This window comes from Heteronotia binoei, chromosome 13 (genome assembly GCF_032191835.1).
Source record: "Heteronotia binoei isolate CCM8104 ecotype False Entrance Well chromosome 13, APGP_CSIRO_Hbin_v1, whole genome shotgun sequence".
Classification (NCBI taxonomy): Eukaryota; Metazoa; Chordata; class Lepidosauria; order Squamata; family Gekkonidae; genus Heteronotia; species Heteronotia binoei.
Genome location: NC_083235.1, coordinates 62,519,088 through 62,545,343, shown reverse-complemented (window position 1 = coordinate 62,545,343; position 26,256 = coordinate 62,519,088). Strand labels below are relative to the sequence as shown.

Here is a 26,256-nt window from a genome sequence, read left to right as displayed (position 1 = left end):
GCTGGGAGCTGTAGTTCAGAGACCATTTGGCGTCTTGGACCATTAGACATTCTTTTCTTCAGGTCCCAATGGTACGAATATAGTGTGTGTGGGGGGGGGGGGGGAGGGGATTAACCGCGATCAGATCATGATGAATTGGGACTGATGAAAGCAACCCAGTCCTACCAACATTTCCGTTGCAATCAATGGGGCTTCTGCAATGGGGCTCGCGCTCTTTATGTCCTAAGAGGAACTGGAAAATGCTGATCACGAGAGATCGGTGCTTAGTGAGAACTACTGTCGCCAACACATCCCACTAGGGTTGCCAATCCCCAGGTGGGGGCAGGGGATCCCCCGGTTTGGAGATACTCCCCCCCCTTCAGGGATGTCAGAAGGGGGGGGGGGAGGGAAATGTCTGCTGGGAACTCTATTATTCCCTATGGAGATTTATTCCCATAGAAAATCATGGAGAATTGATCCGCGGGTATCTGGGGGGGGGCTGTTTTTTGGGGGTAGAGGCACCAACTTTTCAGTATAACATCTAGTGCCTCTCCCCAAAGTACCCCCCAAGTTTCAAAAAGATTGGACCAGGGGGTCCAATTCTATGAGCCCCAAAAGAAGGTGCCCCTATCCTTCATTATTTCCTATGGAAGGAAGGAATTGAAAAGGTGTGCCCTCCCTTTAAATGTGATGGCCAGAACTCCCTTTGGAGTTCAATGATGCTTGTCACAGCCTTGATCTTGGCTCCACCCCCAAACCCCCAAAGTCCCCAGTTATTTCTTGAATTGGACTTGGCAACCCTACATCCCACAGGTACATCGATCACTAACGCGGCAATGAAGAATGTTTAAAATACTGTGGGCAAAGAAGTTGAAATAGCAAAGTTTTATTCAAGGTATAAACTCTCTCCCTTTACCAGTTCTCAAGTGGCTCTGAGCACGCCGGCTGGCTCCTCTCGCCTCACTTACACGGCCCAGTCCCAGCCTTACAGCCTGCTGAGCCCTACCCCCAGCCCCCGACTATTGACTTGAGACAATGTATACCGGGAAAGGACAACAACTCCCAGAGTACCTGGCGAAGAGGACCGGAAACAGAAGCAGGTGGTGGGCAAGAGACTATAATTCCCAGCATGCACTGCGGAGCGGCTTTGGCTGTTGAGCTCGTCGGGGATTGGAAGGCATACAAGGGAGAGGAGCCCTTGTGAAATGGAGAAGCGGGATGGCGGGAGCTGCGGCTTTAAAAAGGTCGGCGGCCCGGCGGGACCTGTGAAAGGAGAGAGGCATCATGGGCGGGGGGCGCGGGCTTCTTAGGCTTGACCGTCTTCAGTCAAACTAGGACCTTTGGGAGGGCGCTGATCATGGCAGGCGATAGCTAGCTAGAATGTGCTTGAATGCAGGCATTTCATCGGCTTATCCGGTTATTGCTAACGGGAGGTTTGAGTCAGTCCCATGAGGTTCCTGCCTTAGATTGTCGTGTTTTAACAATTTATTAATAACATATGGTTACAATATTTAGTTATATCTTTTCTATCTCTAACCCATGTGATGTTTCAACCCTCCCTCCCTCTATTGCTTGACTTCCCCGAAGTTATAAATTGAGTTCAATTATAAAGGTACCTTTAACCCATCAAAGTTCAACACTGTTCTTTTCTCATTCATACTAAAAAATTGTCCAGTATCTTTTTACGTTCCACTCTTTCTCCATATATCCTTTAAATTTCTTCCACTCCTTTTTGAATATATCTAGGTCATAGTCTCTTAAGGTTTTGGTTAATTTGTCCATCTCACTCCATGTTAGGACGATAGCATAACAAGGGTTTTGAGAGCGACATCGGAGTCCTGCAGCATCTTCCCAACCGAAGAACCAGCAAGATTTTGGGGGCACAAGCTTTCGATATGAGTCGATATGTCAGATATGAGTCGGTGATGAGAGTTATGCAGTAGGAGAGTTTTGGGGACAAAATTCCAGTTGGGGAGCTATGCTAGTCTGTAGCAGCAAAATAAAACGAGTCCAGTGGCACCTTAAAGGCCAACAAAAAAATATTTCCAGCAGATGTTTTTGTGAACTAAAGCTAACTTAAAAGATGCATCAGAGAAGACTCTGGAAAAGCTTCACTCCCCCACCCCCACCTCCCCAACAAGGGATGAAGGTGTTTAGAAATTGGGACTGTGGGGCTCCTTGTGGGTCTGTAGAGCAGGGGATAAATCAAGGGGTCCCAATAGAATCAGCAAAGAGAGATCTGAATTGTTAGGATTCCTCAGACCACCCCCCCTGCTTTTGGGTCTGTTTTATTCGTCCTGTCAAGATTTATAAATTGCCAGCATTGCCTATCTAATACAACTCAATTTGCAATAAGAGGTTTTTATTTGCCATTGAAATGTGGAGGCTGGTAATTGCTGAGAACTCGTAGTTAACTGCATTTAATTAATGAATTCAACTAGCCTCACACTGACTAGGTAAATGTATCCTCCAGTCCAGATGGAAAGACCAACGTAGATACAGGCCAATTCCACACTAGATCTTTAATCCTGGTTCAGCCCTGTCTCCAAACTAATTTTCTACACTAGATTCATAGACTCATAGATTTGGTTTCTACGATTCCAGTGTAGAATGTCAGTTTGGGGACAGGGCTGAATCAGGATTAAAGGTCTTAGTGCAGAATTGGTCACAATAGATGATGATGCTGGTGAACAGTTGGTCATGGGAGTGATGAAAGAGGAGGTAGGTAGCCTTAGACTTTCATTGCAAGCCTGTGCAGATTTACTCTTATTTAAACCCACTGAAGTCACTGTTAATCCTGATTGGTGGCCAGGATCTAGTCTGAGATGTAAGTACTGCAGAGCTGATATAGAACTAGGTTGTTATTAAATTCAACATATGTGTAAGTAGGAGGTTGCACTGAAGGCTGTCCATGTTAATACTTAATTTCAAAAAAAGGATATTTTAATGTGAGGGGGTTAGTTGAAAAGAAGAGTCAGGAGCGCTCCACAATGATCATAGAAGCTCTGACAAACGTACAACACAGATTGGGAAAAGGAGAATCAAGACCAAGAACGTGGTTAAATCAAGGCAGCTATAAAATTCCAGAAGACTTTCCAAAAAATGGAAGTTTTGCCCAAGTGAAGGAAACAAAAATGGGCACTAATTAGGGCAAAACTAGCACAAATCAATGATAAGCAAGAAAAATTAAAAACAACTACTAATGAGCAAACAAAACCTTAAGAAGGATACTGCTAACAAAGTTACCACATTTAAATTCATTAGAAGCAGGATACTAATGAAGGAGGCAGTCTGGATAATTTACATCAAAGGAGTAAAAAACAGCAGCCAACCCTGCATACAGTGAAAGGGACATGGGAAGGGGATTTGAGAATAAGATCCCCCACTTAATGATACCTTTGTAAAATTCTGTGGTAGAGCCACAATGGAATACTGTGTACACTTCGGTTTGCTGCATTTCAGAAAGGTTATCGGAGAACTTGAAAAGGCTCAGAAAAGGCAAACTAAATCAGGGATTGAAAACCCCTTCTTGGGTGGGGGTTTTTAGTTTAGAAAAAAAAATCTAGGGAAAGTGTGGCCAATTTTGTAAAATTATGCATGGTTTGGGGAAATAGAGGGATTTTTTTCCTCCCTCTTTCATGATTGGAATCATACCATGAAAACAAGTGGCAGTAAGATCCACAACTATGTACAATTTCCAGAAATTTTGAAACCAGGAGGGAAAAATTGGATTTTTAAAGGAAGAAAACTTAAATATATGTAATCTTATCATACCTAAGCATAGTTTACTTCTTTAGGAATATAAAAGACATCATTTATAATTTAGTCAGCATAGATAATTATACTCTCTGCCAGAGTTCTTATTTGTGAATTAAAGCATATCCTACTGTTCATCTTGGTTCAGGGTGGCTTACAATAATAGTTAAAACATCCCCAGCTAAAATCAGATACAATAGTTATGAAATTTAAAAGTTCAAATGCCATAGTTTTCTATGAGCAACATTGCAAGTATACACAATATTAAAGAAAGCTGTAAGCTGCTGTAACAGGGGTGACCGAACTGAGGCTCAGGAGCCACATGTGGCTCTTTCGCACATATTGTCTGGCTCTTGAAGCCCCTACTGAGTCACTTGGAGAAGGGGTTTGTCAATTTAAGTCACTTCTCCAAGTCAAGTCAGCTAGCAGCTTGGAGAATGCGTTTAAAGTTGTTTGGTGTAGTGGATAAGTGTGCGGACGCTTATCTGGGAGAACCGGGTTTGATTCCCCACTCCTCCACTTGCAGCTGCTGGAATGGCCTTGGGTCAGCCATAGCTTTGGTAGAGTTGTCATTGAAAGGGCAGCTGCTGTGAGAGCTCTCTCAGCCCCACCCACCTCACAGGGTGTTTGTTGTGGGTGGGGGGGAGGTAGAGGAGATTGTGACCGCTCTGAGACTCTGAGATTCAGAGTATAGGGCGGGATATAAATCCAAAATCTTCTTTCCACTTCTCCCTCCCCCCTCCCCAGCTATTTCCTTCCTCCCTCCAGCGCTCTCAAACATCTGATGTTCATGTCTTGCCGCTCTCAAACATCTGACATTTATTCTATGTGGCTCTTAGGGTAAGCAGGTTTGGCCACCCCTATGCTATAACTTTTGCTGCTATACTATGTGTGTTTTACTTTGTGCCATCTGAGAGATAGGGAAAAGAATAAACATTGAAAATAGTACAAATGTTGTAGTAAAGAAAAATATATTTGTACAGAGAGTCTAATATAGACATTATCTTCAAATATGCTACTTGCCCGATTGGATTAAACTTGTGACTATTAAAATAACTGCACTATTCAATAGAGTACTATTATCATACACATTAACTTGGACCAAATTACATTTAAATAAATGTAGGCTTCAAAATATGTAAACACAGGAATAATCTACTATTGTTTGTCTTACATAAAATTTTTTCCTACTGCACCATTGAATAAAATCTGCCATAAAAAGCATTTAATTTATTCCAAAAGAGAAAATATTTCATAACAGTATTTTTTCAGTGCACCCCAAAATGTTTCCCTAACTGGAAAAATTGGGGGGAAATCCAGGGAGACACAAGATGAAGGAGTTTTGAATTTTTCCAGTTTTTCCCAGGACCATGATTCAGGACAGGTGAAAATAACATTGTCTAATTAATTTATGGCATTTAGTGCCACAAGGTGTGAGGATGGTTTGTAGCCTGGGCAGTTTTAAAAGCCAACAGAATACCTAACAAATCTTCAGGTTCAGAGCTATCATGTTTCTAGATACAAGTCACTGGGATGGGAATTGGGGTGTGTGGGACAGCAGGGTTAGTTATCTGTTGACTCTTGTCTTGTTTGTTAGTTTCCCAGAAGCATTAGGCTGGCCACTGTGAAAAATAAGAGGCTCGACTTACAGCAAGGCTTCTTAAATAGCTCATGACCTCTGGCTATTCTGCTATCCTGCTCAAATAAAGTTTTGTTTTGGTATCTTCCAAATGCCCCATAGGTTAGTCAAACATTTAAAACGACCTACGTACAGATTTTTAAAAACTGATCTCTGAACTCTTCAGAAGCAAACCCAAGTGAAATTTAGCTGCCAAATTAGCAACATTCTTCAGAGCACTTCTAGAAATATGCAGCAGGTAGCGCTAGTGCCTAATTAATCTTGCACTTTTCTCTTACCAGTTAGTCCACAGAATAAAAGCCATACAAGTGCCTCACTGTGCTAAGAGTGTATTTTAAAAGCTGTATTTTCTGAATCACAGGGGAATGCATTTCAAACTAGATCTTGTATAAAATAAGGTATGTCTTCCAAGCCCATTGATTTCAAAGGCATGCATTTAACTCTGCAGTGAGTTGGGCTCAAAACTTCTTGTTTAAATCTTTTAAATAAAATAATCCTATTATTTTAGTACCACTGGAGATCCTCCAGGAAAACCTTTTTGTTTTACAGATCTCTTTGCTGTCTACCAACCATCCTGATTACAGCTATTTATGTACAGTCCTTTCAAGACCACTGATGATATCTTTTGATTCTGTTAGTTCAGTTGATCTACCCAAGCTAATATTTTTCATCTGGGCAAAGCTTCTCAAACACCTGTTGGAAGAAAGAGCAGTGGTTTATGACATTTACAGTGTGGTTTAATTATTTGAGTTGGAAAGGATATTTCAGGCCATCCAGTTCAGCCTCTTCCAGAAGTACAATTCCCTTGATGCAAATCAGTTTTAAAAGCCTCCATAGATTCACTGGGTAACTTGTTCTATTAGATAGCTGCTCTTAGGACGCTTTTCCCAACAACTTATTTTGCTGGTTTTGGAACATGTTGTAAGCTGTCTAGATTACTCTTGACAATCCCTTAGATATCTGCTATCCCTTATGTCTCTTCTAAGCTAAAAGGGCTGAGCTCATTCAGCTTTTCTCATGCCATGTGCTTCAAACCTTCAGTTATCTCTGTTATTCTTAATAATCTCTGATTTGTTGATAAACGATAAAAATCCTGCTTAAAGTGGGGAGAATGATACTGAACCATGTACTAGCTGAATTTTATTTAATTCATTTATACCTCACCTTTCTCCCTGAAGAGGACCCAAAGTGGCTTACATCATTCTTCTCCCATTTTATCTTCACAACAACCCTGCGAAGTAGGTTAGGCTGTGAGAGTGTGACTACCCCAAGGTCACCCAGTGAGCTTTTATGGCACAAGTGGAGAGTCAAACCTGGATCTTCCAGATACTAGTCCGACACTCTTTACCACAACACCACACTAGCTGAAGCCTAATGAGTACTAAAACCAAGTGATGTTGTTTTTGCTTTTGTATTGCTTATAGCATTTGTGGTAATACAACACAAAGCTGCATTTTTCCTCGAAATGTATGTGCCTGTATCCTACCATTCCACTCAGCAAAGTCTGAGGCCTTCATCTAAAAGAACTTTCCTTCAACTTCAGTGGTTCTTCAGAGGGAGAGCCAATAAAATTGGAGGAAATTTCCTTAGACTTGATAAAGGCATCAAATTTTGTTCAATGGAATGGTACTATGCTGATCATTATTTATACAATACACATCCCACCTTCTTTGGCCAACTGTTAGATTGTTAGTTTGATACTACAGTTTTCTAGCTCATCTGTTCAGTAATATAAATGGCATTTCTCTCACCTTTGGTGTTTCAGGAATGGGTGATGGTTTCAACTTATATTGTTAAATGCATTCTGATCCTTTTCAGTTTGACAGTTGCTGATAATTTGTGAGAACTGGTTTTTCTCCTCCAGTCTTTTACTTTTTAAAAAACGTTTTGCTTCTCTCACGTATGTGACATTTTTATTTTTTTACCCATCTACAAAACTAGTGCTAGATTTTCTACATCAATAGATCCTCTTCTCTACAAAGCAACTATAATTAGCATCACTTGGGATTGTCCAAGTTTGAAATAAAGGAATTATTATTTTTTATTTATTCACAAAACTTATCTCTGTCTTTTTGCTGTTATCAAGGCCACCAAGACAACTAATAAATTAAAAATGCATAATAAAAGCAACTTAAAAAACCATTAAAACTAAACAAAATTACATAATTAAACCAAACTAAAATCCACATAAAGAAACATAAAAATAACAAAGCATAGGGTAGGAAGTAGGGGTCACTGAGGGAACTCGAAACAAAACAAAAATGTCTCTACCCCTGGGTAGAATATAGTAACGGAAGGAGCAGGCAAGACTCTCTTAGGAGAGAGTTCCAGAGTTTTGGTGCCACAACCAAGAAGACCTGCTGGGTTAGCACCCAGCCCCCCAAAATCTCAGAAAGCAAGGTACCCGCATAAGGGCCTCAGAAGATGACTGTAGCAGTCAGGGAGCTTCATAAGGGAATAGGCAGTGCCTTCCTGTGAAATGGGAACCTAGAAAGTTGTTTAATTGAAGGGTTAAGAACATAAGAGAAGCCAAGTTGGATCAGGCTAATGGCCCATCCAGTCCAACACTCTGTGTCACACAGTGGCCAAAAAATTTATATGTATATATATATATATATATACACACACACATACATATATATACACTGTGGCTAATAGCCACTGATGGACCTCTGCTCCATATTTTTATCTAACCCCCTCTTGAAGCTGGCTATGCTTGTAGCCGCCGCCACCTCCTTCACCTTTGGGTGAAGAAGTACCTCCTTTTATCCGTTCTAACCCGACTGCTCAGCAATTTAATCGAATGCCCACGAGTTCTTGCATTGTGAGAAAGGGAGAAAAGTACTTCTTTCTCTACTTTCTCCATCCCATGCATAATCTTGTAAACCTCTATCATGTCACCCCGCAGTCGACGTTTCTCCAAGCTAAAGAGCCCCAAGCATTTTAACCTTTCTTCATAGGGAAAGTGTTCCAGACCTTTAATCATTCTAGTTGCCCTTTTCTGCACTTTTTCCAATGCTATAATATCCTTTTTGAGGTGCAGTGAACAGAACTGTACACAGTATTCCAAATGAGACCGCACCATCGATTTATACAGGGGCATTATGATGCTGGCTGATTTGTTTTCAGTTCCCTTCCTAATAATTCCCAGCATAGTTTCCGATTCTAATTAGTGGGAATGTGAACTAAGGGCACGCTTTATTTTTTTGCAGATATTTTTGTTCTGGTTCATTATTATAACAAGGAGTAAAAACCCCCAGAGCATTAAAGAGGGCTCCTTTCTAGCTTTCGTGAGCTAGAACCCACTTTTCTAGATGCATGAAGTGCTACATTCAGTTGGCAATTCTCTCTGTACGTTTAACACATAAAAATTCAAACTGCAAGAAGAAGATGGGGTGGGGTAGCACTGTCTCATGGAAGCTTACACCACAATAAATCTATTAGCCTTCAAGGTGCCACATGATTCTTTGGCTGTGGCAGACCTCTGGAATTTCTTCGAGTAGCCTTCAGCAGATAAGATTGTTGATGGGGAGGAGACGTGCTGCTTGATTCACAAGTGTTCAGGTCTCAGCATCAGAAAAAGGAGGGGTAGAGGAGAGCCAGGGCAGTGATGTGATCACTGTGGGGATGGAAAGGCTGGCTGGCATGAGTTGCTGCCGCTATTTCTTGCTCCTAGTGAATGAGATGCAAAATGCGTTAGGCAATATGTTTTATTGGGTCCATTTCTTTTGATGCATTCCTACACCAGCAGAAGTGAATCTCATAAAAGAGATTGCTTTACCTATTTTATGTCTCTTTGAAATGGAAAGACAAGGAGATTCACTTTTTCTCCATTAACGCTTCTTGGGTTGGTTCCCTTTCCTTGCAGGAGACTGTGAACAAGCTGCTCCAGCGCCACTTCAAAGATGACAAAACACAAGGTAATTGCTTTCCCTTCTGTCTCAATAAAGAGGCCAATTCCTGCTAGAAGTCTTGCCAAACTTCTGAACAGAGAGAAGTCATGCTCTGGAATATCAGAGGTCATCAAGATCCATCCATGGTAGCTGCCTGCTGATTCCTTGGGTGGGGCAGGCAACTGTGCTGTGGTGAGAGGCGCTGCTGGGTACCTGTCTTCTGGTGACTGTGTTTTCCTCTTCCAGTCAGTGATGATGCTCTGTTGCTGGTGGCAGAACTGCTCAAAGTGTTTGTTCGAGGTAAGTTGTCAAGAGAGCGACCATTGGATACTAACCACGAGGGGTCCTTCTGCTCTGAGGACAGGAGGACACCTTGTGGGTGATCCCTAACCTTCTTGCAGGGAGGCAGGAAATGAAGTTTGTTCTTCCTGTTCCATTAGGAGTCACCCACTTCTCAATTTGGAGCTCCAGTAAGCAATAACTCCTTAATACCTCAATATACAACTATTAGTAACAATCAACTAACCCCCCCGTAACATTGAGAAAAACAGGAAGAAATAACTTTGACAATATTTATGGAGAAAAGCTGAAAACTAGGATCAGAGCTAGTATAAAGAACAGTGTGATATCCTAGTTGTGTTGCAATATGAGGCTGTATCTGACTAAAAAACCTGCTACTATTTAACCCTCTATCTATTGGAACTTTCTAAACAAAAGAAACGGGTATGGTGAAGGAGAAAAACAACCCTGGGTGGGCCAAGGTGTCCTCCTGTCCTCAGAGGAGGACCCCTCACGGTAAGTATCCAATGGTCGTTCTCCCTCTGAGGTAGGAGGACACCTTGTGGGACATCCCAAAGCAGTGTCCCAATTGAGGAAATGTTGTCCTCCTCCACCACCTGTTGCAGTATGCGCCGGCCGAGGGCTGTATCGGCTGAAGAGTAAGCATTAATCTTATAGTATCTTATGAAAGTAGAAACAGACGACTATGTGGCAGCCCTGCAAACATCCACAACCGATGCTCTCTTAACCAGGGCCACGCTGGTAGCTGCACTGCGCACCAAACGTAATCCCTGTAGGAACAGGAACATTTTGAATCTTGTAGGCCTCGGCAATGCAAAGTCTGATAGTTTTACCGATGGCAGCTGTAGACATCTTTTTTCCCACATGAGGTGGAGAAAAATTAATAAAGTGTGTCTGTTTTGTGTATTTTCTCTGTATGAAGGATGTAACACTTCAGGGCACGTCTCACGTCCAAGGTATGCCAGATTTTTTCCCCTTAGATGGGATGATTGAGGACAAAAAGTAGGCAAGTAGATTTCTTGTTCCAGATGGAAAGATGATGAAACCTTGGGTCTGAAGGTGGGATCTGTCCTTAACACCACCTTATCTTTATGGAATACACAAAACTCTGACTTGACTGATAGGGCCCCGAGCTCTGAAACCCGTCGCGCTGACATTATTGCCACTAGAAACACGGTTTTCATCCTGAGATGTGCCATAGACGATTCTGTAATGAGTTCAAAAGGTGACTTAGTTAGCGCTGAAAGACTGTATTTAAGCGCCATGTGGGAAATCCTTGGACTTGAGGAGATTGAGGCAACGTCTCACCCCTAAGAAAACATGAGATGTGAGGATGTTTAGACAGGGGAACCTTGTCTACTCTAGGAATGACCAAAGTTAAGGCTGCCACTTGCCTTCTTAAGGTTGTTGCACTTAGCCCTAAAGATAACCCTTCTTGAATAAAAGCCAGAACTTCTTTCAGCTTTGGTTTTAGCTAGTTGTCACCCTTTCTTCGTCCCCATCTAACGAACGCTTTCCAAGCAACGTTATATATCCTCTGTGTAGATGGCCTTCTAGACGCTATCATGGACTGAGAATAACCTAATCGTAGTAGGCTGTCCCTCTCAACCACAACTCGGTCAAACATAACCACCCCGGATATGGATGAACTATTGGACCCTGCTGTAGAAGATCCTCTCTCACAGGCAGAGTCAGGGGAGGTTCTAGAGACAGTTCCCTTAGGTCTGCGAACCAGGGACGACGAGGCCAGTAGGGAGCTATTAAGATTATCTCGGCTCTCATCTCCCTGATCCTCCGAATTAGTCTGGGTATGAGTGGAATGGGAGGAAATGCATAAAGTAGTTCCTCCAGCCACGGAGCTGTTAGGGCATCCGTTGCCTCTGCCGTTTTGCAGAGGTAGCGGGTGAAGAAACGTTTCAGCTGATAGTTTGTGCTGGAAGCAAAGAGATCCACTTGAGGTTGGCCAAAATGTCTCGAAACCTGAAGAACACTTTGCAATTTAGAGACCATTCTCCTTGCCTTATCTCCTGGAGGCTCAGCCACTCTACTCTGATGTTGTCCGTTCCCTTCACATGCTCCGCTCGGATCGATAAGAGACATGTTTGAGCCCACTTGAACAACTGACAAGCTTCCCTGTGAAGATTCTTCGATCTGGATCCCCCCTGCTTCTTTATGTAGGCTTTTGTTGCAATATTGTCTGTCCTGACTAGTACATGAGTCTTGCGCAACACGGGAGAAGTGGAGCAACGCCAACCATACTGCTCGCAGTTCTAGGATGTTGATAGGTAGTCATGACTCCTCTTGAGACCATCTTCCCTGTATGGGAGAGTTCTGTAGGGTGGCTCCCCAGCCCAACAAGCTTGCATTTGTGAATATCTGAATGCATTCTGGAATCCAGAAGATTTCCCCCCTGGACAGGTTGGAAGTCTTCGTCCACCAGAGCAGGCTGGATTTGACAGCAAGGGGGAACCCTGATAGACATATCCACTTTTTGAGATATTTTGGGTTGATAGGGTAAGAGAAACTCCCGTAGTCTCCTCGCATGAAACCATCCCCACTGAACTGTGTCGTTGGTGGAGATCAAAAGACCCTGTAGCTTGGCCAGATTCATCAGGTTGGAAAACTTGTTCTTGACCACAGCAATCTATGCATCTCTGATCCTTATAACCTTTGAAGTTGGAAGGTAGAGACGAGTCGATTCTGTATCCAATATCACTCCCAGATGTTCCAAACAGTGACTTGGAGTTAGAGAACTCTTCTGAATGTTCACCATGAATCCTAGAGACTGGAGACAGTTGATTGCTGTCTGGGTGTCTGAGTTGGCTCCGTCCATCGAAGGATCAGGTTATCGTCCAGATAAGGGTAGATCTGAATGCCCTTCTCTCTGAGCATGACAATCGGGGTTACTAAAATCTTTGTGAACACTCTCGGTGCCGACGCTAGGCCGAATGGAAGAGCTTGAAACTGAAAATGTTGATACTGGTAACAGAAACATAGAAACTTCCTGTGTCCCGGAAAAATTGGTACATGCAGGTAAGCTTCTGTGAGATCTATCGATGTTAACAGCTCCTTTGATTGTAAGGCCTCAGCAATAGTCCTGAGGGTTTCCATTCTGAAATGTTTTGATACTACAAATTTGTTCACGTATTTTAGATCCAATATAGAGCGCCAGTCTCCTGACTTTTTTGGGGCCGTGAAAAAAATTGGGTACCCCTTTCGCTTAGGATACTAGTAGTATGTAGTATCAGAGGAATTCACCTTCTCTGGCACTTTGTTCCTCCCCCCCCCCCCGAACTTGCTGCCCCCATGGAGAAATCTCTGCTGTCATGGCTAGCTGTCTGCTTCTGCGCAGACTTAGTTGGCCAACGGGATCCCCCAGAGCGTCTCTGTCTAGAACAGGGGGATGAGGGAGAAGAAGAGGAGGACCGGGAGGACCTGTGCCTTCTCCTACCCCTTTTGTCACAGCGTTTTTGAAAAACCTTCTAAGATCTGCTCAGATAGCTGTGTAAAAAACTCTGGAGGCAGAACCACTTGAGTAGGGGTAGCAGTCGATTCAGAACGGCCTCCTCGCGAGCAAGCCACAAAGGAAAGTGCATTAGCAGGGCTATTTTCGCCGTCACCCCCCAGGGACTGTCTAACCAGGTCGCATTGCTCACTACCTTGCTGGGACGCCATTTTGTACTCCCTTGCATCCTCCGAACTTGCAGTCGAAGTTCTGGCATGTCCCAAAGCGCTGTTAGGAAGCCTACCGCATTTGGTGCCCTTTTTCGTGGAAGCACAAAATGGCGGCAGTGGTGGCGCTGTGGAAGTCCGTGCAAGCCAACTATGGTTCTTGCCGGCTCTGCTGTCTCCCCCGACGAGACTGAATGGCTCCTGATTGCCCTCAGAAAGGAAGCTGTCGTCGCCGCTGTGAGGCATACGCACCTCCTAAGCGAAAGGGGTTCCCTTTTTTTTTTTTTGCTGCGGCTTTTGAAGCTCGCTCAAAGAAAAAATGCCTGACAAGCTGAGTAGGCTAGCCGTCTTGAAAGGGAACCAGGGGGAGATTGGTGGTGTGAAAAGAGAGAGAGAAAAAGTGTAGAAGAAAAAGTACAATTGAGTTGAAGGCGAAGCCTGATCTAGATGCTCTCCCTTCTGAGGCAGGAAAAGAACTGAGAAGTGGGTGACCCCTAATGGAACAGGAAGAACAAACTTCATTTCCTACCTCCCTGCAAGAAGGTTAGGAATCACCCCCAAGGTGCCCTCCTACCTCAGAGGGAGAACACATTTTGTTCTGTGCAGTGGCCTTCATTAGATGTGTGATCTGTAGTTTGTAGAGGCATGACATTTAGTGCGAACTTGACTCTCTGTAGGATTTTTCTTTTATATTTTGTAGCCTTTCCAGTCATTAAAAAACCCATACCAGCTAAATGCTGAAATCAGGACTAGTCACGAGCTTCCAAGCCTTCCAAAACTATTTTTCCTGTCTGCTTTTTAGCCATGCATCCTTTGGCTTACATACACCTTTCCATCCCAGTCCCTGCAAAAAGAACATTAGATTCAAATCTTATCAATACTAAAAATATATATTTGTGCTGCCTTTATATTATAGTCTGATGCTTTTTTTTTTCTTGGTGCAGAATTTGCACAATGATTTTTACCAGACTCTACAAGGCTCAGATGTTATTTACACTCACTTTGAACTTGGTAATGCTAGGTGGTTACCAGTGCAATTCTAAGCAGAGTTACACCTGCTAAGGTTATTGACTTCAGTTGTCTTAGAAGAGTCTGTTTAGGATTGCGCTATATAAAGAGGCATTATACTTAGCCTGGTGTTCATCTTCCTGGTAGAAAAATAGGATGATGAGTGAGGATTAGTAACTGGTGAGAATCCAGAGTTCTTACCAACGTTGAAGCTTCACTATTAATATTCTGAATGGCAAACTTCTTTTTTCCAACAAGCAAATAAATACTTTTGTAAATAACTGCCCTTTGTGTTAGTCAAAAGTCATCAGTGCTTTCTAAAGCCTTTCTGTTCCCTACCAGTTGCATTTCCCATCTATGTCTGTCTCTGTCTTGCAGAGGCTGCAGCGCGAGGAGCACGCCAGGCTCAGGCAGAGGACCTGACCAGGGTGGATGTGGAACATGTGGAAAAAGTGCTGCCCCAGCTGGTATGTCAAGCACAGTTCACATTCCTCAATTAACAGGCTAAGGATGTGGGCAAAGCTATCTTAATCCCCTTCCTTCTGGGGGATGTTTGGTTGGTTTGTAATATCCTTACTGGACAACTGGAAGTCAAGAAAATGTATTACTCGAGTGCCTTGTTGAACTAAAAACCATACTCCATTTCCACAGCTTCTGGACTTCTGAAGAGAGAAATGATGCAAAGCAAGCATTCTTTTTCACATGGAAATGTCTCCTGGATGCTGGATGAAGTGGATCATAGACTCCCCCCAAAAAGAATCTATTGCAAAGGGACTTTAATTGTTGAGTGATAGAGTATTGGCAGTTCTTCCCTCTTTAAAAGCTGTTCCTCTTTTCCCATCATTTTCCTAGGTGTCCAGTAATCTTACAGTGGTGCATGAAAGGGTTTTAGAGCCTGTCTCTCCGTGTTTTCACAACAGAAGGTCTGGAGCCAAGGGCACCTGGCCCATCTTGCCTCTTCACATTCACAACCAGGCAGTCTCCACTTTCTTTTCCGATGGGGAAAACAGGTGCCTTTCTTTTAGGGGTGTGTGGAAAGAGTGAGTATGCCTGGAAGACTTCCCCACACCATGGGCTCTCATCACCTCAGCAAGCATTTAAAGGCCAACTTCAGGCCTGTCTGCTGTCTGAGGTCTTAAACAGGAGCTAGCCCCAGGTCTATGCCAACGGCAGGTACCTGATCTTTATTTTATAAATAAACAGTGCCTGTCCCTCAATCCTTTTCAGCATTCCACTGGGGCCATGACATCAAAGAGTGCTTGGAACCTTTTAACCATTTGATATTCCTTTCAGAAGCTGCTTCCCTCTGCTATAAATTTGTTCTCACAAAGAAACTTCAATAAATCAAAAATGGTCTCCCTCCCTTATGCAGGCTTCTTGTTGCAATTAATCATAGAAAGTCAAGTAGCTTCAAAGAGTTGTTTGGCCTCTCCCCACCCCCTCTTTGTAGGACTAAAGGAAAACTTTCAAAAAGGGGCAGAATAACAAACAGCATGTGTGAGGATCCCACATCACGCAAGACCCAGCCTCTCTGTCAGCAGGGGAGGCTGGAGGGGGGCGGTGGGGGGGGGAAGAAACTGTGAAATAGTAAACCTTACACATGGAGGGCAGGGCGTCTGGTTCTACTGAGAAATAAAGTCGAGGCCCAGTGAGGGAGAAGCAGCTGCCCCGTTGCACTACTGCGTGCCGCATCAAATCCAGGAAAGCGACAATACTCTCCAGTGGTAGTTGATATGAGCTTGCCAGTTAAATACCTAAGAGGCTAGCTCCTGCATGGTTGCAGTGAATGGTAGTGGTTGCTCTTGAGATTGGGATACTGTCATTTTTCATTGCAGAGGTTGTTCTGGTTGCCAGAAAATCAGCCCCCCCCCCCTCAGAAAGGCCTTGTTTCCTCCTCTTCCTTCCTTTGATAGCCTCACAGATGGAGAAAGTAGAGAAAGAAGTACTTTTCTCCCTTTCTCACAATACAAGAACTCGTGGGCATTCGATGAAATTGCTGAGCAGCCAGGTTAAAACGGATAAAAGGAAGTACTTCTTCACCCACAGGGTGATTAGCATGTGGAATTCACTGCCACAGGAGGTGGTGGCGGCCACAAGCATAGCCACCTTCAAGAGTGGTTTAGATAAAAATATGGAGCAGAGGTCCATCAGTGGCTATTAGCCACAGTGTGTGTGTATATATAAAATTTTTTGCCACTGTGTGACACAGAGTGTTGGACTGGATGGGCCATTGGCCTGATCCAACATGGCTTCTCTTATGTTCACAGTGCCATCCTAAGCACAGCCGTACTTTTCTAAGCTCACTGACTTCAACAAACTTAGAAGGGTGTAACTGTGTCAAGGATAGACTTCCAGTGCTGGCTTAATGTTTTATTTTATTTAATCTCATCATTGGAAGGAGCCACCAGAGTCATCCAGTCCAACCCCCTGCCAATGCAAGAGTTGTGCGTTAGCTACTGTCAAGTCCATGCCAATTTATGGCAACCTCTCATCCCGTTTTTAAGGCAAGAGACTTCTGAGATGGCTTGCCATTGCCTGCCTCTGCATAGTGACTCTGGACTTCCTTGGTGGCCTCCCATCCAAGTACTAAACAAGGTTGACGCTGCTTAGCAAATGAGATCTGATGAGATCAGGCCAGCCTTGGCCATCCAAGTATTCCTGATACTTTTAAAAACTCCAGTGATGAAGAATCCACCACCTCATGAGGGAGACTGTTCCAGTGTCAAATGCACCTCAGAGCCATTAGGAAATTATTTGCTGTATTTTATATCAAATAATCTAAATCCTGCTATCCACAACACAACATATCCGCCCCATCCCCTACATAGCATCACTTTGGTGTAGTGGTTAAGTGTGTGGACTCTTATCTGGGAGAACCGGGTTTGATTCCCCACTCCTCCACTTGCACCTGCTAGCATGGCTTTGGGTCAGCCATAGCTCTGGCAGAGGTTGGCCTTGAAAGGGTAGCTGCTGTGAGAGCCCTCTCCAGCCCCACCCACCTCACAGGGTTGTTGTGGGGGAGGAAGGTAAAGGAGATTGTGAGCCGCTCTGAGACTCTTCGGAGTGGAGGGCGGGATATAAATCCAATATCTTCTTCTTCTTTAGCTATTGGAAGGTGGCTATCATGTAACCTCGGAAGCATCTCTTCTCCAACATAGAGATATTATATTGCTACAAACTAACATTTGAAACTAGGGGCTGGGGAGGGGGGTAGCATTGCTGTGGGTTAACCCTAAATGATAGCACACACGGGAACGGGGAGAGTTGGGAGTTGGCTCTGAAAAGATAGGCAGCATGCTCCTGAGGCTGCCTCCTAGTTGGAAAAGATGGGCTCTATGATTACATCTGCACTGGACAAATATGGCATCATGCTTTCCCATGGGAGACAACCCATCCTGATCGCAGTACTGCATACCGCTGCGTCACAGACCCACATTTGGAACTCCTGCTGCATTTAATAGGATGTACTTCAAAGTAAGTATGTGTCATGCAGGATAAGGGTTGGAACTTTAAAGCCACATGTAGTAATGAGAATTGCAGGACCCAGGTTAGAATGATGACAGCAGTCAACAAGCGTCACAACAGCCATCTGGTAAAGCTCTTTGCCTCAGCATAGGTACAGAACTAGGTACTGACAGCCCTTCACAGCTACTGTACTAAAGTCTTATTTCTACTTAAAAGATGTCTGATCTATAGAAATGCATATAATTGTAGCCCTGGAAGCTATGCCTGTTGTACTGGTACATCCAAGTGTCTCCTAATTCATAGGCATAAAAAATGCCAAACACTGGTTTACCTGGGCTTCCAGTTAGAGCTTGATGTTGTCTATCACTTTTGAACAATATACTGATCAGGCAGATGCTTTGTATAAAACAAGAAGAAAACCACCAGCATGAAAGAACTCTGGTTACATATTTCCACACATGCACAAAGTTAACAGGATCCCTGTTGTACAGGTACTAGGAATGTACTATGGAACAGTAAATACAGATTAAAGCACCCATTTACTCATACCGTTGGAATTAAAAGCATATGGTGCTTCCGTTTTAATATACTTGCACATTGAGTTTAAATGAGGTGTCTGTGTTTCGATTCAGGTTTTGTTTTTTTTTTTTGGCAAATCCAAATGGCATTCCAAGCTTGGTGCTGAGAAACAGAGTACTGCTATCTTTAAAGGTTGAACAGACCTAAATGTTCTGCATTCACTGAATGTGAGAGGAGGAACACTGCCGGTTCAGCTAGTGCCAGTCTTGTCCTCCAAGGGCCAAACAATATGATTTCCGAATTAAGTCCAGATTCCCCAGACCTGACTCACTTTCCCCACAGCGGCTTCAGGGAACAGCATTTGAAAGGGCTGCAAGGGGCTGATTTGGCTTGGGATGATGGTGTGGAGGGAGGAGGGGTTCCTGTCTCTCCCCCAGTGTTGTGTTTCAGCTCATGAAAATGGCATGGGGGGGGGGGGAAGAAATCCTCCTCCCCTTAACACCACACTTCTAAGCTGAATCAGGCCACTACAAACTTCAAATGCCATTCTCATTAGTCAGGAACCCATATCCACCTCGTTAGAAATCACATTGCATAGTTTGTCTGTGAGTGAACAAGCCACACTGAGTTTTGGTCATGTACTCTATTTGGTGCATGTACTCTATTACAGAGGGAAAGAGCTTGGTCAGATAAGAACAGGGTGAATGAGGTAATTAGCAGCTCGAAGGCAGGTTGCTGAGAGGTAGGTTGCCATCTGTTTATCAGCTATCTCATCCTGGCACAGCATACCAGCTGCACTGCACACAAGTTAAGTCAGGTGAAACTTTCATTTGAAAACAATTAGGATTTTAATTTGGCGAATCTGGCAGTGATTCTGTGAATCTACTGCAGTCTCACTGAACTCAGCAGGCTTCCCCCCATGTGTGGTTAAACAGAAACTGTTACAAGATCTATTAATACCCCCAGCCTGGAAGAAAGGCAGAATCGAGCTTCCTTATTGGCACATAGGTCCCATTATCCAGGAGCTCAAAGTCGGCTACCTAAAGCATAATACATCTTTTTCCTCTGGAAGAACCAACAAGCCACTGCAAATGCAGGTGTACAGGCACTAAAGCAATGGTTGGTTAGGAAAAAAAGGCAAAGTACTGAAAATAGATGTCACCTGCAACTTTAAACAATAATGAATTACTCACTGTGTGTGAGGATGAGGATCAATGGGATGAAGAGAACAAAAAGGTCTTGGACCTATGCTGACATGGCTTGGGAAAAGACACACCAGGTGAAGCCAAGCAACTGAAAGCAAGTCCATTGTCTCTCACAAGGCTGTGTACATGTTAATGCAGCAGAACAGCTACAATGCACAGATTGTAGCACTGCTATGAGTTGTGTTCATTTTTAAAGAAACAGCTTCAAACAAATATGTTATGCTTAAAATAACAAAATCCAGAGACAGACAGAGTTTGGAATTTTTAGTGGGCAGCCTTTGCTGCCGCAAAGATCATGTGAACTCACCCCCGCCCAGCTTCCCTCCATCTCTTGAAATAAGAAATAAAGCCATAAAACAAAATTCACATCCCTTTCAATAAAAGACTCATGTATATAATCTTTTCCTAGTAGCAGTGTGCATATGCCATCTGAACTGCATTTCAGTGGCTGCTTATGCACCTAATTTTACAGTATAAATACATAAAAAGCAGATCATAGGGAAAAACCAAAGAGCAGCTTCAATGCCAATGCTAATAGATCCAAAGGAAACCGCTGCAAACTATTGGCATAGAATGCAGAGTAACAAGACATTTTGCCAAGCTCCTAGACAGACACATGGAGTTTTCCACACAGGATTTCCTGTGGTTTCCCCATTGTTACTGTAGCTGCCAATTCAGCACAGCAGTGATGGTGCTTCCAAATGGTGGGTTCCCCCACATTTTGTCTTCCCCAGCTTGCTGCAGTTACCATCCCGTTTTTAAAAAAAAAAAAAACAAAATTTGGTAATACTAGATCATCACAGCATTACAAAGATCTACAGTAACAATGTACTAGTTCACAAGTTTCATTTTTTTTAAAGAAAAAGGTAAGCCCCTCTGCAACTATAACAAAAAAAAAATGCAAGCTGCACATTTCCCATTGTGACTGCACAATGAAAGGGGGTAGAGCCATACTGATTTTTTTAAATGAAAGCTTGACGCTAGAGCATTGTTGCAGCAGATTATTATAGTATTTATAATGGCAGTTACCCCCAACTTTGTTGTGCTCTTTGAAAAGAGGCTGGTGTATAGCAGGTTTCTAAAAGAATGCATAAAAAGCACCATCCTGCTGTGAGCAAGAAAACTTATTCTCAACAGCATCCAAACTAGGGCAAATAACTTGCGTGTTAAGACCCTACAAGACTCATCAAAGAAATATACAGATCTCATTCTGCTAGGTGAGGATTGTAAGATTAGAATTTGACATGGTCTAGCATAACTGGGATTTAGATTCTACCTTGACTCTTGTAGCAACCACCCCCTCCCACTACCAGATGGCAGCATTGTGTGGACAATGATCTCGGCTTCGGCAGCTGTTGTCTTATAGTCTCCTTTGGTAGCTCATTTTTGGGTGACATTAAAGATCTATTCTCTTAGTGTTTTAACTGCTTTCCGCTTGCTTTGCTCAGCAGCTTCCCTTTACCTTTCCCCTTCCACAATTCCTGTGATTTTCTTCAAAGCAGCTGGATGCATTTGGAAGTAATTAGACCTGAAGGGAAATGTTGGCCAGACTGGGAGACAATGACAAGTGCCAGGAACCCTTGGTGCCCCTTCCAGCCACTTTGAAGTTCATTCAGATGGTACAATGCTGTGTTTTCTTTGTTGGGAAAAGTGGAGGCAGGAAAAAAAATGGGCTATGTCAAGCTCTCTGAATAGGGAGTAGGTTACTATGAACTGATAAAGGAAATGGCAGGCGGGCACAGTATACAAGAGGAGAACTTTGGCCTCCCTGCTTTATTATCTGCAAAAGTCATGTACATTTCAAGAAACCGTAATAGAACGGCACCCACTGGTAGATGGATACATGTTACTATTTTATATATATATATAATCTCACTACATGGTTTGACTAAACTGAGGATGTTATATTTTGGTCACATTATGAGAATACAAGAGACAGTGGAAGACAATGATGCTAAGAAAAGCTGAAGGCAGCAGGAAAAGAGGAAATCCCAACAAGAGATGGATTGAATCAATAAAAGATGTTATAGCCCTCAGTTTGCAAGACCTGAGCAAGGGCATTTTGGAGGTAATTAATTCATAGGGTTGCCATCAAATCAGAAGTGATTTGATGGCACTTACACAGAGCTCAGTGGTCTTAAACCCACAGGTCTCAGGACACTCAGATGGGTTACAGAGTCCTGCTTTTAGTCACAGGCTCCAACAGGTCCATTTTTCTGTGCTCCTTTTTGGAAGGACCTGATGATAGTGTGTGCATATAAAAAGAAAGTGCACTATGCTATCTACTGCTCTTTGCATACATTGAAACCAATAAGGCAGTGAAGCAAGGTCATTCTCCAGTAGAGAAGATTCAGTCAGTTTCCCTAGGAATATTTGCAGATTTGACTTCCCAGTACAGATACTACAAGAGAAGAATGTCGATCAAAGATTTGACAACTATTTAAAAAACTGGAACAAGATCAAAAGATTACTGTTAACAACATATAGATTTTGATGTTGTAGAGGAAGATATATGTAAAAGTAACTGAATGTCCAGTTCAAGGATTAGAATTATGGAAGAATATTGGGAATGTATGGTTCTGTTCATTATAGTATAAGGCCCGTTGTGGGGGAAAATACAATGGGCTCTAGAAAGAGGCTCTGGGCAAATGCTCCCCCACACCCGTTGTCTTCCTTCACACCCAAGTGAAGGCATTCACTCCCCCCCCTGTCTTCCCACCCACCCACCCCTTCCTCTCAACTACTCCCACACCCTTGGCAGTCCACTACTCCACGCACCCGTGACATTCACTCACCCGACCCTTGCTGTCTTCCCACCCAGCCTGCAGCTGAAACAGATGCCAGCTTCCCCCCCCCCCCGCAACGTGTGAGTGTCCCCTTGAATGTGGTGGCTCAAAGCCCTGAAACAGACCCAGAATGGAGATAAGGAAGAACAAGGTCACACAGATGCTGTGGAGACCAAAGCAGCTTACATCACTGCTTACATCACTGCTTACATCACTGTCCTCTCTCCCTTTTGATTTGCACAATAACCTTGTGAGGTAAATTAGACTGAAAGTCTGTGAGTGGTCAGAAATCATCCAGTCAGCTTCCACAGCAAGAACCTGGGTCTGGCAAAACCTGCTCTGAAGTGCTAACTGCTACATCACATTGGCTGTCATGGGGTGGGGGGGGGCAACCTTGGCAGAGTGTAATGACACAGAGTCCACCATTTTCTCCAGGGGAGCTGTTCTCTGCCATCTGGAGAGCAGTTGTAATTCTGAGTGATCTCCAGACCGTACCTGGAGATTGGCAACAATGGTTCCCTAGGAAGAAATGGCTGGTTTGTACTTGTCTGAGGTCCCACCCCTCCTCAAGCCCCACTCTCAGGCTCCATCCCTCAAATTTCCAGGAATTTCCCAACCTGGAGTTGGCAGCCCTATCTCCTTCCCAGCCAGCCATCAGTCTACCTTGACTTCAGCTTTCCATCTCCTCCCTCCCTCCATGTAGCCTCTACCTAGGAAAGGGACAGTCTTTCTCCGCAGTGGGGAACAAAGCAGCTGACATCATGCTTTTCTCCCCCTTTTGATCTGCAGAACAACTCAGGTAGGTTAGGCTGAAAGTCTGTGATGGGTCCAACATCATCCAGTTAGCTTCCACAGCAAGAACCTGGGTAACTGCTACATCACACTGGATGTCACAGGGAGGTCGCTGCTCCCTCAAAGGCCAAAACAGACCTGGAAAGGCCCCTTTTACTGACAGAACCAAGTTTTGAATTCTATGGGTGCCTAGCAACAGCCACTAAGGGGCAATGAAGGACTTGGAGGGATGCGCCAATAGGACGCGAAGGCAGCTTCTCCAGATTGGCCACCCAGGCAACAGCAGCCTCTTCATGCGGCTCAGGCCTCCTCTGGATGACTGCTGCTGCCTGCCAGCCTTGCCGCCACCAGAAGAGAGATAGGTTTTTTTCCAGTCAGGGAAGACATGACTGGAATGGCAGTAGGCAGGGACGAAGAATGGACCTAGCCAATGGGATGTAAGTATAGTTGAGTGGCAGTTGATGGGCCAGTGGGTGAGGAGGTGAGCATCCCGGGCCAATGGGAGAGTCAGAAAGCACCAATAAATCCAAGCTTTTATATATACAGGATTTTAATAGTCACCTGTGGGCCTCGTGTCTGAAGATAGCTAAACCCACAGAGCAGGGCCATATAGAGACTTAAAAGATTTTTCCGCGAATTTGGGGAAATCTTCAAGTTTGGAGAAATGTTTTTAAAAACAGATAAGGGGATTTAAATTCCCAGAAAAGTAAAACACATACCTACAACAGTCCACAGGGCTCAGTGCTGGATCCAGCAGCGGCAGCTGTGCAGCCCAGGACTCTATGCTGGATCTAGTGGCGGTGCCCATACAACCTGGGAGCTGCGCTGGGCTTGGTGGTGGCCATGCAGCCCAGGAGCCATGCTTGGCGTGCCACCAGTGGCACAGCCTGGGAGCTGTGCTGGGCATGCTGCTGCTGAAGCCTGGAAGCTACACTGGGCAAACTATTATCAACCATGCAGCCCAGGAGCTACATCAGGCCTGGTGGCAGAGAATCCAGAAGCTGTGCTGGGCCCAGCAGCAGCAGCCTGGGACTCCACACTGGGCCTGCAATGCCTAGGGAGAGCCTAGAGGTTATACTGGGCCTGGCAGCGGCTGCCAGACAACCCAGGGCTCCGTATTGGATCGGCCAGCGGCTGCTAAAGAGCCCGGGAGCCATGCTAGGCTTGGAAGGAGTGTGTGTATGGGGGGCAAATGGTATTCCCCTCTGCAAGTCTCATGGGCCCCCACTTGTTTATTCTGTTAGTGATCCTGAGAGAAGCACACCATGAAATCAGAGAGACATTTTTTTATCCCGAGGATTTAACAAGATCTGTAAACACACTTCATTTTAATATTTTTAACACTTCATTGTTATCAAAAATTGCCCAATGTCCTTTTATTTTCCATTCTTTTTCTATATATCTTCTGTATTTTCCCCAGTCCATTTTAAATCCATCCAACTCATAGTCTTTTAAGATTCTTGTAAGTTTATCCATTTCACTCCGTGACATAGCTTTAACAACTCAATCCCCATTTTTCTGGTATTTTATCTTGCTTCCATAACTGCGTATACAATGTCCTTGCAGCCGAAAGTAAGTACCAAATTAAAGTTCTATCTTCCTTTGGAAACTTTTCCATTTGTAATCCCAATAAAAAAGTCTCTGGAAGTCTCTTAAAGTCGTATCCTAATATTTTGTATAATCTCTTGTTGAATCATCTGCCAAAATTATTTTGCTTTTTCACAAGTCCACCACATATGGTAGAAAGAACCCTCATGCTAAAAATATTAAAACGAAGAACGAAGGTGTATTATAATAATGAAGTTAGGGTTATGTATTAGTAATATTAGAAATATGTATTTTCTTGAAGAATAACAATTGTATATTTTTCTTTTCTATTTTCATGTTATAAGATTCTTAAGAGATAAGGTTACCTTCTTTTTATAAGTATTTTAATCAAATGACACCGGCGGGAGTCAAGGGGAGGGATGGTGGCTCAGTGGCTGAGCATCTGCTTGGGAAGCAGAAGGTCCCAGGTTCAATCCCCGGCATCTCCAACTAAAAAAAAAAGGGGGTCCAGGCAAATAGGTTTGAAAAACCTCAGCTTGAGACCCTGGAGAGCCGCTGCCAGTCTGAGTAGACAATACTGACTTTGATGGACCGAGGGTCTGATTCAGTAGAAGGCAGCTTCATACGTTCATATAGGAGGGAAGAAAGGGGGGGAAATAGCTGTGTATGAGATAGCTAATGAGTCTATTAAGGTTTTATTGAAATTGAATATTGTATGTTGCAAAAATAAAAGTGTTTCACACAAAAAAGATCTGTAAACACACTTAAGTGAATTGTTGATAGTATTAACATAAAGGATGTTGGTTTTATACATATGTGGCAAGAATATTCTACTCCCCATCCACACACTTAATATCAGTGTCAAGCTTGAGGTACAACTTTTAAAATATATGTGAATTTCACGGTAAGGTTCCTCCCTTGCCATCATTGCCCCCTGGCCCTCACCCATCACCCAAACCTTAGAAAGGGGGAAGCCCCACCTCCTCACAGGGTGTCTATTGTGGAGAGAGGAAGGGAAGGAGATTGTAAGCTACTCTGAGACTTCAAGTTAAGGGTGAGATAAAAATCCAATCTCTTCTTCTACTTTTATCACCTCAACCCACCATCTCTTTCCAAGAGGGTTGCCCTTGTCTAGGCACACTACAATGCTCCCTCTGTCCTCCCTGGTTTGGTTGAGAAGCCACCATTAATCATAGAGTTGGAAGGGACCTCCATGGTCATCTAGTCCAACTCCCTGCACAATGCAGGAAACTCACAAACACCTCCCTCTAAATTCACAGGATCTTCATTGCTGTCAGATGGCCATCTGGCCTCTGTTTAAAAACCTCCAAGGAAGGAGAGCCCACCACCTCCCTAGGAAGCCTGTTCCACTGAGGAACCGCTCTAACGGTCAGGAAGTTCTTCCTAATGTTCAGCTGGAAACTCTTTTAATTTCAACCCACTGGTTCTGGTCCTACCTTCTGGGGCCACAGAAAATATTTCCACACCAACCTCTGACAGCCCTTCAAGTACTTGAAAATGGTGATCATATCACCTCTTAGCCGCCTCCTCTCCAGTCTAAACATGCCCAGCTCCTTCAACCTTTCCTCATAGGACTTGGTCGCCAGACCCCTCACCATCTTTGTCACTCTCCTCTGGACCCATTCCAGCTTGTCTATATCCTTCTTAAAATGTGGTGCCCAAACTGAACACAA

The 26,256-nt window shown here is 43.8% G+C and overlaps 1 protein-coding gene across 1 annotated transcript; it reads left to right on the top strand.

The window, feature by feature from the left end:
* The first annotated feature begins 1,071 nt into the window (after positions 1-1,071).
* CENPX (centromere protein X) lies at positions 1,072-15,614 on the top strand. Its single transcript, XM_060252406.1, has 5 exons — positions 1,072-1,223; positions 9,243-9,294; positions 9,514-9,567; positions 14,626-14,714; positions 14,899-15,614. Exons 1-5 carry the CDS (start codon positions 1,185-1,187, stop codon positions 14,911-14,913), a joined length of 249 nt encoding a protein of 82 aa, XP_060108389.1. The 5' UTR covers positions 1,072-1,184; the 3' UTR covers positions 14,914-15,614.
* The last annotated feature ends 10,642 nt before the right edge of the window (positions 15,615-26,256 follow it).

Bases quoted from the DNA above. Each gene is read 5' to 3' on its own strand.
- CENPX (XM_060252406.1), top strand. From the start codon at position 1,185: ATGGAGAAGCGGGATGGCGGGAGCTGCGGCTTTAAAAAG. The intron at 1,224-9,242 runs GTCGGCGGCCCG...CTTTCCTTGCAG, and splicing joins GGAGCTGCGGCTTTAAAAAG to GAGACTGTGAACAAGCTGCT. The intron at 9,295-9,513 runs GTAATTGCTTTC...TTCCTCTTCCAG, and splicing joins CAAAGATGACAAAACACAAG to TCAGTGATGATGCTCTGTTG.